This window comes from Chlamydomonas reinhardtii, chromosome 12, assembly GCF_000002595.2.
Source record: "Chlamydomonas reinhardtii strain CC-503 cw92 mt+ chromosome 12, whole genome shotgun sequence".
NCBI classification, from domain to species: domain Eukaryota; kingdom Viridiplantae; phylum Chlorophyta; class Chlorophyceae; order Chlamydomonadales; family Chlamydomonadaceae; genus Chlamydomonas; species Chlamydomonas reinhardtii.
Window position 1 is genome coordinate 7,403,358 of NC_057015.1, and position 12,500 is coordinate 7,415,857.

General features: G+C 61.9%; 4 protein-coding genes across 5 annotated transcripts in view; all 4 read left to right on the top strand.

Moving 5' to 3' along the window:
- The window catches only part of CHLRE_12g556802v5 (uncharacterized protein), a 4,152-nt gene extending 3,790 nt beyond the window's left edge, over positions 1–362 (top strand). Inside the window, exon 7 of the mRNA XM_043069100.1 lies at positions 31–362. Within this exon, the coding sequence (XP_042918899.1) occupies positions 31–71 (41 nt within the window). The 3' untranslated portion in view covers positions 72–362. The remainder of the gene's footprint in view (positions 1–30) is intronic.
- Positions 363–2,710: 2,348 nt separating this feature from the next.
- Positions 2,711–6,242, top strand: CHLRE_12g556803v5 (uncharacterized protein). Of its 2 annotated transcripts, none has more exons than XM_043069101.1 (8): positions 2,711–3,013; positions 3,196–3,449; positions 3,626–3,707; positions 4,035–4,078; positions 4,309–4,394; positions 4,594–4,616; positions 4,912–4,989; positions 5,512–6,242. In XM_043069101.1, exons 1-8 carry the CDS (start codon positions 3,005–3,007, stop codon positions 5,860–5,862), a joined length of 927 nt encoding a protein of 308 aa, XP_042918900.1. In that variant the 5' UTR covers positions 2,711–3,004; the 3' UTR covers positions 5,863–6,242. The 2 variants fall into 2 exon arrangements, with proteins under 2 accessions (XP_042918900.1, XP_042918901.1); XM_043069102.1 differs by having other exon boundaries at positions 4,309–4,367.
- Positions 6,243–6,290: 48 nt separating this feature from the next.
- Positions 6,291–9,940, top strand: CHLRE_12g556750v5 (uncharacterized protein). Its single transcript, XM_043069098.1, has 7 exons — positions 6,291–6,388; positions 6,603–6,738; positions 7,181–7,360; positions 7,741–7,828; positions 8,067–8,254; positions 8,468–8,609; positions 8,927–9,940. The coding sequence occupies exons 1-7, from the start codon at positions 6,304–6,306 to the stop codon at positions 9,527–9,529; spliced, it is 1,422 nt and encodes a 473-aa protein (XP_042918902.1). The 5' UTR covers positions 6,291–6,303; the 3' UTR covers positions 9,530–9,940.
- A 370-nt stretch (positions 9,941–10,310) lies between these two features.
- CHLRE_12g556700v5 (uncharacterized protein) overlaps positions 10,311–12,500 on the top strand; it is a 6,872-nt gene continuing 4,682 nt past the window's right edge. Inside the window, exons 1-3 of the mRNA XM_043069097.1 lie at positions 10,311–11,070; positions 11,475–11,550; positions 11,749–12,500. The exon at positions 11,749–12,500 is cut by the window's right edge and continues 201 nt beyond it. Coding sequence (XP_042918903.1) covers positions 11,027–11,070; positions 11,475–11,550; positions 11,749–12,500 — 872 coding nt within the window. The 5' untranslated portion in view covers positions 10,311–11,026. The remainder of the gene's footprint in view (positions 11,071–11,474; positions 11,551–11,748) is intronic.

A 12,500-nucleotide genomic window follows, 5' to 3' on the forward strand; every position in this document is an offset into this window, starting at 1 on the left:
GGTGGCTTGGGTGGATGCGGGGCGCAGCAGGTTGTGCAGGTGGCGTCGTGTCATTATTGGGGACGTGTTAACAATGGGCGCGTTGGTGCAGGTGCGGGTGCAGGTATGGGCACTGCGGACAGACTGCAAATTCGGTGCACACGAGCCTGTAGGTTGGCTCAAATGGGGCGTCGCAGGATGGGCATGTACAGGAGGTTGTGCTAACGGACGACGTTGAGCGTCGTTTACGCGGGTGGCGCCGTGGCGGGCGATTCCATCTTGGTCACGAGGGCGTGCTCAAGGCGTTTTACTTGCTGGCAAATCCAGCGCAAAATACACTCCAACTGTTGAACTTTATCAAAGCTTCGTTCTTTCGCTGGCTTGGCGACAGACGTCGATTTTTTCAACCACTCCGCTGCAGAAGTCTGTGCGAGTTCGGGATTTCGCACCTCCTCGACCCCAAGCCCGTTTGTGGCAACTACGCAGCGAGCAAGGCAGCGAAACAAAGCGCAATAGCTTCCAGACTTGGTAAGCTAATGGTTAATTATGGACAAGTATAGTGCGCGCCATGTTTAAGTAAACGCGGGTCCAGTAACGCCTCGCTACGGCCTCTCGCCGCACTTAAGCTCACCAGCTCGAACCGACCCCCACATCCGGAGCCCCCATTCCGACCCCATAAGCGCACCTCCGAACCCGCCCGCCCCACTTTCCACAATCTATATGCATATATGCATATGGCCCAGAAGGCGCAGGGCCATCCAAAAGCCCTTGACCGAACTTCGCCTTGTCCATTGTCGCATGTTGCCCCCACACACGCACCCTGCCCACGCCACCCGCATCCAACAGAAATCAAACGTAGCGCTTTCACCATAGCAAGAGCCCGGGCGCTAGGACACTCCAAGGTGTGTTCGCATGTGGGGGCACAACGCGAGACAAGGGGCTTTGGCCGTCCAACCAAGCCCAGCTAGTCACCAGGTCACCTAAGCTTCACAGGGTACAGACCTGCATGCCAAGCGGACGCGCAAGGACATAGATTCCGGGGCTCTGCCGTACTCCTAAGCGGACGGGGGTGCGGGCAAAACCTCGCCAGGCCTCGCCTGATATTAGGGCTTGGCGCTGTGGAAAGCGGGGCTCAAATTGGAGAGGTTGACATCAAGTTTGGGGGCGAAACGTGCGGCTGGGCAGGGGCGCCGATGAGGGTCTCGGCCGAACTCGCACAGACTTCTGCAGCGGAGTGAAGGGGACGACAGCCTGACGGGATTTGAACTCGGGTTCGACACGTGCAGGCCGGATCCATGGAGCCCAACCCCAGCACGCCCAGCACCGGCACGAAACCCAAGGGCAACCCCAAGCCTCCCCGAGGCCGTGGCGGTGCGGGAGTCTGAGCGCCGCCGTGTCTGCTGTCTAATGGCTCGCAACTGTGCGCTGCAAGCCCAGGCTACAATCAAGAACAAGAAGACTAGTGAGCTTAGCGCGCACTAATCTGCAGCTGCAGGCCGTGCCCTGAAGGAGCGCGTGGAGGCAACGCATCCTCCTGGCCACTGGCGGCCAGCAGCGAGTTGTACTGCAGGGCTGCACTGAAGAGGACGACCATTGAGGCGGCCAGGTTGACAGTGCGTGGCGAGGATGAGGGGCAAATGAAGCGGTTTTTGAGGAGGTGATGATTGCCACAACACATGATGGAATCGACGGATGGCAGCAGTGTGGGGAGGGGCGGATGCGGGGTGCGAGGGGAAAGGGAGGTGGTGGGCGCGGGACCAAGCTGGGTTCAGGAGGCACGCCGTGCCTGTGCAAGCCGAAGCTTCTCACCGGCACGATTTTCGCAGGTGCCTGAGAGCCCAATACACCTATGATATAGCTAAACCCAGCGCGCTCAGCAGCGGGTTACGGCGACGCTCCAGGTGCGAGCGCGGAGAGGGCAGATTCGAAATGCCGCTGATGCCGACTCCTCGTAGGACGCTCCTGAGCCCGGCCGCTGTGCTCCGTCGCGTTCACTTTGACCTTCTGTATGTCGTGAGGCCGCGGGGAGGCCAAGCGCAGCCCTAACTGCGAAGCTGCGCCTCCCTTCACTCCGCTGCAGAAGTCTGTGCGAGTTCGGGATTTCGCACCTCCTCGACCCCAAGCCCGTTTGTGGCAACTACGCAGCGAGCAAGGCAGCGAAACAAAGCGCAATAGCTTCCAGACTTGGTAAGCTAATGGTTAATTATGGACAAGTATAGTGCGCGCCATGTTTAAGTAAACGCGGGTCCAGTAACGCCTCGCTACGGCCTCTCGCCGCACTTAAGCTCACCAGCTCGAACCGACCCCCACATCCGGAGCCCCCATTCCGACCCCATAAGCGCACCTCCGAACCCGCCCGCCCCACTTTCCACAATCTATATGCATATATGCATATGGCCCAGAAGGCGCAGGGCCATCCAAAAGCCCTTGACCGAACTTCGCCTTGTCCATTGTCGCATGTTGCCCCCACACACGCACCCTGCCCACGCCACCCGCATCCAACAGAAATCAAACGTAGCGCTTTCACCATAGCAAGAGCCCGGGCGCTAGGACACTCCAAGGTGTGTTCGCATGTGGGGGCACAACGCGAGACAAGGGGCTTTGGCCGTCCAACCAAGCCCAGCTAGTCACCAGGTCACCTAAGCTTCACAGGGTACAGACCTGCATGCCAAGCGGACGCGCAAGGACATAGATTCCGGGGCTCTGCCGTACTCCTAAGCGGACGGGGGTGCGGGCAAAACCTCGCCAGGCCTCGCCTGATATTAGGGCTTGGCGCTGTGGAAAGCGGGGCTCAAATTGGAGAGGTTGACATCAAGTTTGGGGGCGAAACGTGCGGCTGGGCAGGGGCGCCGATGAGGGTCTCGGCCGAACTCGCACAGACTTCTGCAGCGGAGTGAACTCTTTCTGAACCCTGGTCAGCCTTTGCATTCACTCCATCATGCCGATGTGTAATTATATCACATTCTAAAAACTCAGCGGGCTCCTCGAGGCCCGAATACGGTCAAGCGGGGCCGCTGCAACCAAAATGTTAAACGTAAGTCTGCTCCAAATTGATTGCAGCAAGCACTATACGCATGTGCAGTCATACTATGACCGGCCGTGGTCCAGGAACAATTGCCCAAACTGTCCTGACCCCCGCAACTGGCAAGGCTTCACGGTGTTTCGCCTACTTTCTGTAAATGACATACAAGTTGTCTTCTTCACGCAATCCTACAGTTTTTCATCGCCATACCTATGTACCTGCTGTCCCAGCACCACCTTGTGCAGCAGCCAGTGCAAGTGCCCTTCCCGCCCCCGCCTCTTCCCGCCACGCCAACACTCCCCACCGCACCAGCTGCTGCCATTCCTAGCAGAGCTTCTGGTCGGCTACTGTTGCAGTCTGGAGGTTTTGACGCAGCTTCACCACCCACGAATATGACGGTGACGTACCAGTGCCTGTGGAGCCCTGACGGCGTTAGCTCGCTCTGCAAGTGAGTCACACGGTTCCAAACCTCTACCCCGAAACAGCCGCGATGCTTTGCAATAGGGGAGTATAGGGGCTGTCAGAGCGCGGCAACAGGCGGGTGGGCTACCTAAGCCGCTGCCCTTATCCCCATGCTGACTCCTGTATCTCAAGCGTGCACTTGCCTATGTACCGTACACATAGGCAGACCGAGCAGGTGTTCTTCATCACCATAATCAGCGCCATCCTGGTGTTCACGGCCTGGATGGCGGGTCCGCTGACGGCGGTGAGTGAGGTGGGAAACAGAGGCGGCTGGGACCGCAGGCACGGGCGTTGCAGGCGCGATGATTTGCTTATTGTTTGGGGGGGGGGAGGCGCATAGCGCGGCGGGTTCCAACGAACCGGCGCTAGCGCCGGCGTTGATGCTACCCGGGTGTGGCATGTGGGTTTGGACGTGCGCGCCAGAAAATGATAGAGCGCGCGACAAGCGCAATGCGCCTGGGTTCGATTGATGCGGGCGGGCTAAACACAAGGAGAGAAAGGCGCGGACCTGCAGCGGTGCGACGCCTGAGCTCCTCGTCACGCTGGCCGTTGCCGTTTTCCCGGCCCGCAGCTAACGCAGGAGGAGGGGCCACTTCGACCGCTGATGCTCTGCATGTGAGCATTCGCTGGATGGCAATTCCTTGCTTGCTGCGCCACAAGTGCAACAGCTTTAGCGCCGTGGCTGGCGGCTGCAATGGGCTGCGGCGCATCGTGGTCTTGGTTGTGAACCTGTTTGCTGTTGCTTTCGGTTGGTGTCGCGGCCCTGTTCTTGCTGGAGAGGGACACGCATGCATGTAGCACCGAGTCCAAACAGCCCTTGCCCGGGCGCCTTGTGCCGCCCACAGCACGGTCGCGACAGTTGCGTGCGGCGCAATCCTAGACCTCATCATCACCATCGTCGTAGGTGAGGCGCGTGGCGTGGCGGTGGCGTGTGGGGCAGCTGGCAGCACGCACGGGGCGGGATGGGGTTGCCGTGTTGCTGGTGAAAGGCGGCGTCAGGCGCAGTGGATGCGACAGGACAGTCAACCCGCGTCTTGCGTGCGGGTGCAGCTGCCCAAACGTTTACCCAACGTGACCGCAATACCACTGCACGCGCCACAAATCGCCGCAAATGTGTGCCTGACGTACAGGGAGCGCGGCGTATCGGATGTGGGTGAGTGAGCCAGTGAGCGCAAATGCGTCAGGAGTAGCGATAGCCCAAAAGGCCTTCAGCTGTTGCAGTTGCTCTAGCCGATGCCAAGGTCCTTGGCCACTAAGTGGCCATGCACCTTCCCCTGCCTGCTACTGCCACCTGCTTCCCTTGCCCCCACGTGCGCGATCACATTACCACGCATTCCCTAAAGACAGACGGGCATCCAGAGAGCGCGGCAGCGCGCAGAGAGCACACACATCCTTTGCATGGCCGTGGGCCCTGTTTGAGCACCACCACGCACGCGCGTGTTGTGCAGGACGCGTTTGCGTCCGTGGACGCGGCGGAGCTGCCAGGCAGCTGGTACCGCAACGAGGTGCACGGCCTCACAGTCACGGTGCGCGGAGGGGGGCGTGGAGTTGGGCGTGGAGTTGGGCGTGGAGGGCAGGTGACTAGGAGCGGGAGGAAGTAGGCTGCAGGAGGGTTTGTGCGGGGCCGGCTGCGTGAACATGGTCGATGTGCCAGTAAGGGCAGTCGCCTCGGGGTACCGTATGCGGCGGTGGCTGGGCAGCTGCCCTGGCGACAAAGTAGGTGACACGCGAGCATTCGTGCCTTGTCGAACGCGACCTGGAACCCCTTACAGGCCAGGCCGGCAGGCCCACATTTCCCTTCGTGCGACACCACAATAGTACTACCCTTCCGCGTAAAACACGTGTGCGCACACATATACACACACACACACACACACTTTCTCCCTCTCCCTAGGTAATTCGTGGCCGTCTGGATCGCATACACTGTCCTGCGCGTACTGTTATCCTGGTGCTCTAGTAACACTCGCTCCCACACGCACCAACACACCCTCTCTCACACACACTCTCACGCAACACACATGCACATGCATACGTGTGTGTATGCGCAGGTGGCGGTGGTGTCGGGCCTGAGCATCCCGCTCAACCCCTCGCTGCTCATGCTGTTCACGCGCGCCGTGGAGCGCTACGTGGACCGCCGCTGGCCGAGCCGCATCCCCCACGACGACCTCAGCAGGGGCGGCAGGAGCGCCCAGGAGGTTCTGCAGGAGGAGCAGGCGAAGCGGCGGCTGCGGCTGCAGGCGCTGGGGGCGGCCTCGGCGCCTGTGGGCGCTGCGCGCGCGGCTACGGAGGGGGCCGCGATCCGGAAATCGGGGTCAGGGCACGGAGGAGCGGGGGCGGGGGCGGGGCCCGCGAATCGGAGCAACCGCAGCGTGTCACGGGGGCAGGCATACCAGATATGAGGAGCAGGGGAACGTGTGGGGTTTGTGTTTGTGTGTGTGTGCGTGGTGGTGTTTGCGCACACTGGCAGCTTGGCAGGGGACGAAAGGTTGCGGTGTGTTGCAGGAGGTGACAGGAGCTGGGAGGATGACGGCGCTGCAGGACGCATTTGGCAAGAATAGCAGGATGTAGCGGGAAAGGCAACTGTGTTTGGTGCTTTGCTTACGGTACATTCTCATGTACGGGTGCAGACATTACCAGTGAGGTAGGTAGGGAGCGTTGCGAATTTGCGGCATTTGGGGCTGCTGTGTTGCACAACGCCTGCCTGGATCCAGCAGCCGCACGCGTGTGGCTGCCATGTCTTCTGAACTGCGCGAAGCAGGCTATTAACTCACATACACATATTTTCCCACTGATTATACCTGACGCCGGTCCAACCAGTAAATTGCCGAGAACCTGCGAAGATGGCTGTCACGACCGTCAATCGTGCGAAGCTAGCCTCGAAGCGGACGACCGCAGAGCAAGCTATCGCAGGCATCGATGTCAAGGGTAAGCGTTTTGCGTAAGTTCTGCGCCTACCTGCGCCCGCGATAGAACTTTACGTACAGTGCTCGTAAATCAACAACGCGCGTGCGGCTCTCGCGGTTCTCGTGCCACGCCAACGCCAAGCTTACTCGCTAATCGCAATTGAATGACCTTGGGGCGCGGGGCGATCAAACTCCCCCTAACACGTTGCCCGAACCTTCTGCCGTCAACTCCGCAGGCAAGGTGGCTGTCGTGACCGGTGGCTCCTCCGGCATCGGTGTGGAGACTTGCCGCACCCTGGCGCTCCACGGGGCCAAGGTGTATCTGGGAGCGCGCTCGGCGGAGGCGGGTCAGGCGGTGATCGACAGCATCAGGTGGGCCGTGGGAGTGCGCTGACGTGTGGACTAGGGTTTGCGTGTTTTACGTGGCGTGCCGATTCGTACCGTGCAGTTCGAATCCTAGATACGGGTGGCACACTACATGCACGCCAAGGCAGGTCCCGAGCCCAAGCACAGCGTTGCAATTTGCGAAGCAAGCACAGCGCAAACAAGTTCGCCTCTGTGCCTTAGCAATCCTTCTTTCGCACTCGGGCTGGACGGGTGGGCAGCTGCCATCTCCACCCAGTTCTGCCTGGACACTCCCCCACACACGCCCTCTGCCTTTCTCTTCTTTCTCATGGGATGGTGCAAGCAACGCGCCCCTTATCCCCATCAGAATGCACCTCTCCTCACTTGGGGGCCTCCTCGTTGTGCCCCGCGACCCAAACCCTCCTCCGCTTCCCTTACCCCCCCACGCCACCCCTGCCTGCCTCCCCAGGCGCGACGCGGGCGAGGCGGGCTCCGGCCTGCAGCTACAGCTGCTGGTGTTAGACCTGTCCGAGCTGGCCAGTGTGCGGCGGGCGGCGGAGCAGGTTCTCGCGGCGGAGGCGGCTGGGGAGGCTGCGGCGGGCGTGCAGCTGCTCATCCTGAACGCGGGCGTCATGGCGTGCCCGCTCATGTGGGTCGGGCTGGGGTGCAGGCGGTGGGGTGGGGTCCCTGGGGTGGGTTAGTTCATTGCAAGCTTCAAAGTAAGCCATTGCCAACCTGGTGGTGGGGTTGGGTACTTGGGTGTGGGGTTTGAGGTGGGGCGTTGTGTTAGGAATGATCTTACGTGGGACCTGGGGATCGCGAGGGCGGAAGGCGGGAGGCGGATGGCGCTAACGAGGGAACTGGGGATGGCGAAGTGCGGCCCGCGGAGTGCAGTGTCACTGGTGCTGCCACGCCAATTCAAACCCACATGAGCTTTCCCTGACAGTGATTCGACAGGACTTGTCGGGCTCGCAAACTCACGGTACCTCACATCGCCCCCGCCCGCCCCGCCCGCCCCTGAACCTGCAGGCACACCCAGGACGGCTTGGAGTTGCAGACGGGCGTCAACCACGTCGCCCACTTCTACCTCACACAGCTGCTGCTGCCGGCCATCAAGGTGCGAAGTCAAGGAGGTTGACAGCTTCACCGCTCGGGCTTTGCGCACTTGCGTAGCGCCAGGGGGCTGCAGCAAAGCACGTACCTCCTCAGGTTCCCAGCCAAGCTTGTGCACCGGCGGAGAAATCGCACAACCGTGTGCACACACCCGCTCAAAACCATCCCAAGCACCCAATGACCTCTGCAACGCACCACCGCCTCTCCCTCCCGGCCCCGCGACTCATTCCCCGCGAACACAGCCCGGCGCCGACGGCGCGCCGGCGCGAGTGGTGTCGGTGGCCTCCTCCGCGCACCAGTTTGCGCAGGGCATGCCGATGGACGATCTGAACTGGGAGAAGCGGTCGGTGGCCGGCAAGTACGGCCCGTGGCAGTCGTACGGGCAGAGCAAGGCCTGCAACGTGCTGTTCGGCCGGGAGCTGGCCAGGAGGTGAGGGGGACGAAGGGGCGGGTGGAGCGGCGTGAGGGCAAGGGGCGGGAGGTGAGCGAAGGGGGCGGGTGATCGCTGAAGGAGGAGTGCGGCATTGGGTGCGGGTAGTGGCCATCGTCCCCACTCCCTTCCTAACAGCAGCAACCCTCTCCGCTCCACCCACGTCACGCCGCTCACCTCTCAACCTCTCATCATCTTCCCTTACCTGCGCAGGATGTCTGCTGAGGGCCGGCCGGTGCTGGCCTTCTCGCTGCACCCCGGCATCATCATGACGGCCCTGCAGCGCCACCAGTCGGGCCTGGTCAAGGCGGCCATCCGCTGGATGACGGCGCCCTGGCAGAAGACCACGGCGCAGGTGGGTGGGCGACTGGGCAGGCGCTGGGGGCACTGGGGGGCATTGGGGGCACTGGGGGGGGGGGCAGTGGGGGCGCTGGGGGTGGGTGCGCATGCGGGGCGAGGGCAGGGGAGGGGGATGGAGCAGCGGCCGGGGCCGAGGGTAGGGAACAAAGCTTGGAGAGAGGGTGGCCGGAGGATGGCTGCATGTTTGGTGATGGCTGGAGAGTGTTCCCTAAGCGCTCCAGCGTGTAGGTACGGGCGCCTCTCCTCCTTTGCCCATTCTGCCCCTGCCCCCCCCCCCCACCCCAAACCCACATCTATCCCATAAATCCGCAGGGCGCCGCCACCAGCATCTACGCCGCCACGGCTCCCGAGCTGACGTCAGCTCAGTCGGGCTCCTACCTGACAGACTGCGCGATCAGCCCCTCCTCCAAGCTGACCTCCGACATGGCAGTGGCGGCCGGGCTGTGGGAGGCCACTGAGGCGCTGTTGGCGCGGGCGCTCAAGGGCGAGCTGAAGCATCTGGTGGAGGCGAACAAGGAGGTGAAGGCGGAGGTGAAGGCGGAGGTGAAGGTGGTGAAGGAGGAGGCAAAGGAGGGGAAGGAGGTGGTGGTAGAGGAGGAGGCAAAGGAGGTGACGGAGGCGGTGGACGCGGAGGCAAAGGAGTTGAAGGCGGCGGTGAAGGCGGCGGCGGTGAAGGAGGAGGCAAAGGAGGGGAAGGCGGAGGCAAAGGAGGCGATGGTGAAGGAGGAGGCAAAGGAGGCGAAGGCGGAGGTAAAGGAGGAGACGAAGGAGGCGGGTGAGGAGGTCGGAGACAAGGCGAAGGGGAATGAGGTGGCCAAGGAAGGGGCTGTCAAGGGTGAGAAGGAGGCGGCGGTGGATGGGGCAAATGGGGAGGTGAAGGAGGCTGTGGGTGTGGCAGCTGCCGCGGCAAATTAAGCCAGCCGTGCGTGATGGCAGCAGCAGGCATGATGCAGTGGAGCGGGGGTGACAGGCCTCGTGGATCAGAGGCAAGGATGGGGCGACGGTGGTTAGTTTGCAGGAACGAAGGCATGGGGGGCAGCTGACATCGCCTGGCTTGATGGTGAAGCGCGGGGTAAGGACGTCAGGGAGCGCAACAAGGATAGAAGCTTTTGGCAATTTGGCTTCACAGTACAGTGGCCGGGGTTCCCGACAAAGCCCACGCACGAGCCATTACATGCAACGATGACATGACTCTTGACGCATATTGTGCTTCTTGTTATATGCGCTTTCGGTGCATGCACGAGGTAAACCTGTGACGGGTACCGTATGCATGCATTCGTACAGTTTTATTATTGTCATGCACAGGTGTTGTAACAAACCACCAGTCTATCCGGCCGCGTTGGCTGGCCCGGGGCCTGGCCGTGTATGGGCTCGCTCACTGCCAGGTGCGGTCATCCAGGCCTCAGGGGAGCACAGCTTCGGGGCGTGCGTGGGAAGTTGGGGCGCGCATGCACGCACGCAACATCAGTGCAGACGACTCTACCGCGGTGCATCACGGAACCCATGGCGCGCTACATGCATATGTTCATGCATGCGTGTGGGCATGGCGTATGGGTGTAAGGCCTGTACACCAAGCGTGGAGTAGTGCACCCCACGAGCGCACCAGATGCAACCGACCGCCTGCAACCGCCGGACCGTGCGTGACCGGGTTCCAATGCATTCGAACTGACAGACGACGCAGAGACAAGAGCTTAAAGCCACACGTATGCGTCCAAGCGTGGGCTTAGAGCATTGAGTATGTATGATTGCTCTGGACGCAGAAGGACAGGTTGGAACGCGAAATTGCGATCAATTGCCCGACCCGAGAGCACGCTATCGCTGTGCCCTTGTGGACGTAGCATCGCCATATACAATAATAAGGCCGAATTTTGCGTGCTGAGGGTCGCAAAACCACTTTAGGGCGACGATCAAGTTCTCCTGGGCAGATTACCACGCGGCATTTGCATTATCCAGTTTATTATCGCAGTAAGCTGCAAATCTATTGCTATGGAACGCGAGACCCATACGAAGAAGGCGCCCCGACGCCAGTCACCAGACAAAGTACACATGCCTGGCGTTAGTTCGAGTTTCTGGTCGCAAACTGGTGAGCCAGAAGCGGGGCTACATACTCTGAAACGACAATAATTAGACAGGTTGCACCTTGCGCAAGTTTGGTGCTGCACCCTTGCTGCCTCCCTTGCCGCGACGAAGCCGCTACGGGGATCCGCCCGTATCGCATTCCCGGTCGCGACCAGCAGGCGCAGTCCACAGTTCATTCCAAGGAATTCTTGTAAACTGCACACAAACTATCATTTATCAATAACTGCTGAGGTCTATTGACACGGACCGCCGAGCGACTGCCGCTTTGACTTTCGGAGAAGGCGATTTCAGCCCAATTTGCCTAATTGAAGCCTACTTCGCATAGACGCTCGAATGGTGGCGAGCTATCAAGCGCAGGGCTCGGAGGCTGTGAGCGGGTGAGCAGGATGTCCAGGGCTCGGGCAGCAGACTTTCGTTTTTCGGGGGCGGGTTGGCTTTGCGAGCCGAGATTTAGCATATGCATAGCGAAATTGGGCGTCCTGGGCAGTCAGGGCATGCGATGCGCGGGCCTGCTGCTGGAGCTCGCGGGGCCAGCAGGGAATGGCTCGTGTAGCGGGCTTTCGCCATTTCGCGGCTGGTTGAGAGGCCGAGCCGAGTTTCTCAGAGCATGCATCCGTCCCAGCCCCCTAAGCCATTGCCCTTGGCCATCGGTGCGCGGACCGGACTCCGGCGGGACGTTCGGGCATTTCTCCATGGGCGGGCGGACCCAACGTCCACCGCGCTTGCATGGTGATATCGCTTTCACTGACCCCCAAACGCATTCCAATGGCAACTGCTTCAGGTCGGAAGCCCTAAAGCCAGCCCAAGGAGGAGCTGCTGTGCGTCTTGTGCCACGGCTGACCCTCGGCGCGATTCCGGTGGGTTGACCAAAGAAATGGACTTGCCAGGTACAATGGAATGCTGTGCCAGCCAGCCTAGTGAGTGGTCGGGTTCCACCTTAACTGTCGCTTTACAACCACTTCCGAAAACTGCTGGCAAGTTCGCGCGAGAGCCCCACCTGCAAATCCGAGCTGGCTGACACGCACAACTGCCGCATCACATTGCTGATAAAACAGGTCGAGCCCATGGTGGAAGACGCCACTGCGACCAAGTACGCCTCGCCGCGCCCCGCCGAGCTGGGCGCCAGCGCCCCAGGGGGCGGCCCAGCTGCCGCCGTGAACTCTTGCACCGTGGACTGCTGCGCGCCCAACAACATCAGCGCGCCCTCGCCGGTCGCCTCGCCCCGCCCAGCCGAGGATGAGTCCTCCGCCACCACCGCCACCGCTGCCGCCGCCGCTGCGGTTGCCGCCGCTGCTCCTGGCGCCGCTGCTGATGAGGCCGCTACTGCTGCCGCTGCGGCACCCACTGCCGCACCGCCAACCGTCGCCTCGCCGCAGCAGCAGTGCCAAGCTCTGCGCCAGGGCATCGAGCTCGTCTCCAAGGGCCACCTGAAACAGGTCCCGTGCGAGCACGTCACCCTGGTCTACCAGCATGTCATCCAGGAGGTCCGCGACCCCATCACCGGACTCGCCAGCGTCCGCGAGGTCCGCGCCGGGGCCCTGCTGCCGGTGGCCGCCGCCGCGGCCGCGCCGCAAGCAGCCAAGGCCGCGGCCGCCGCCGCCGCCGCCACCACCACCGCCGCAGCCGCCACTGCTGGCGGCGGCGCCACGGGCAAGTGCGGGCAGTACACGGAGGTGGTGATCAAGGCCGTAACGCTGGAGCTGCAGCCCCAGGAGGCGGAGGTGCTGGCGGCTGCCGGCGGCCTGATCCCCGCACAGCTCAAGCCGGCTGTGATTGACGCGCTGAAGACCAGCCTGGCCAACACCCA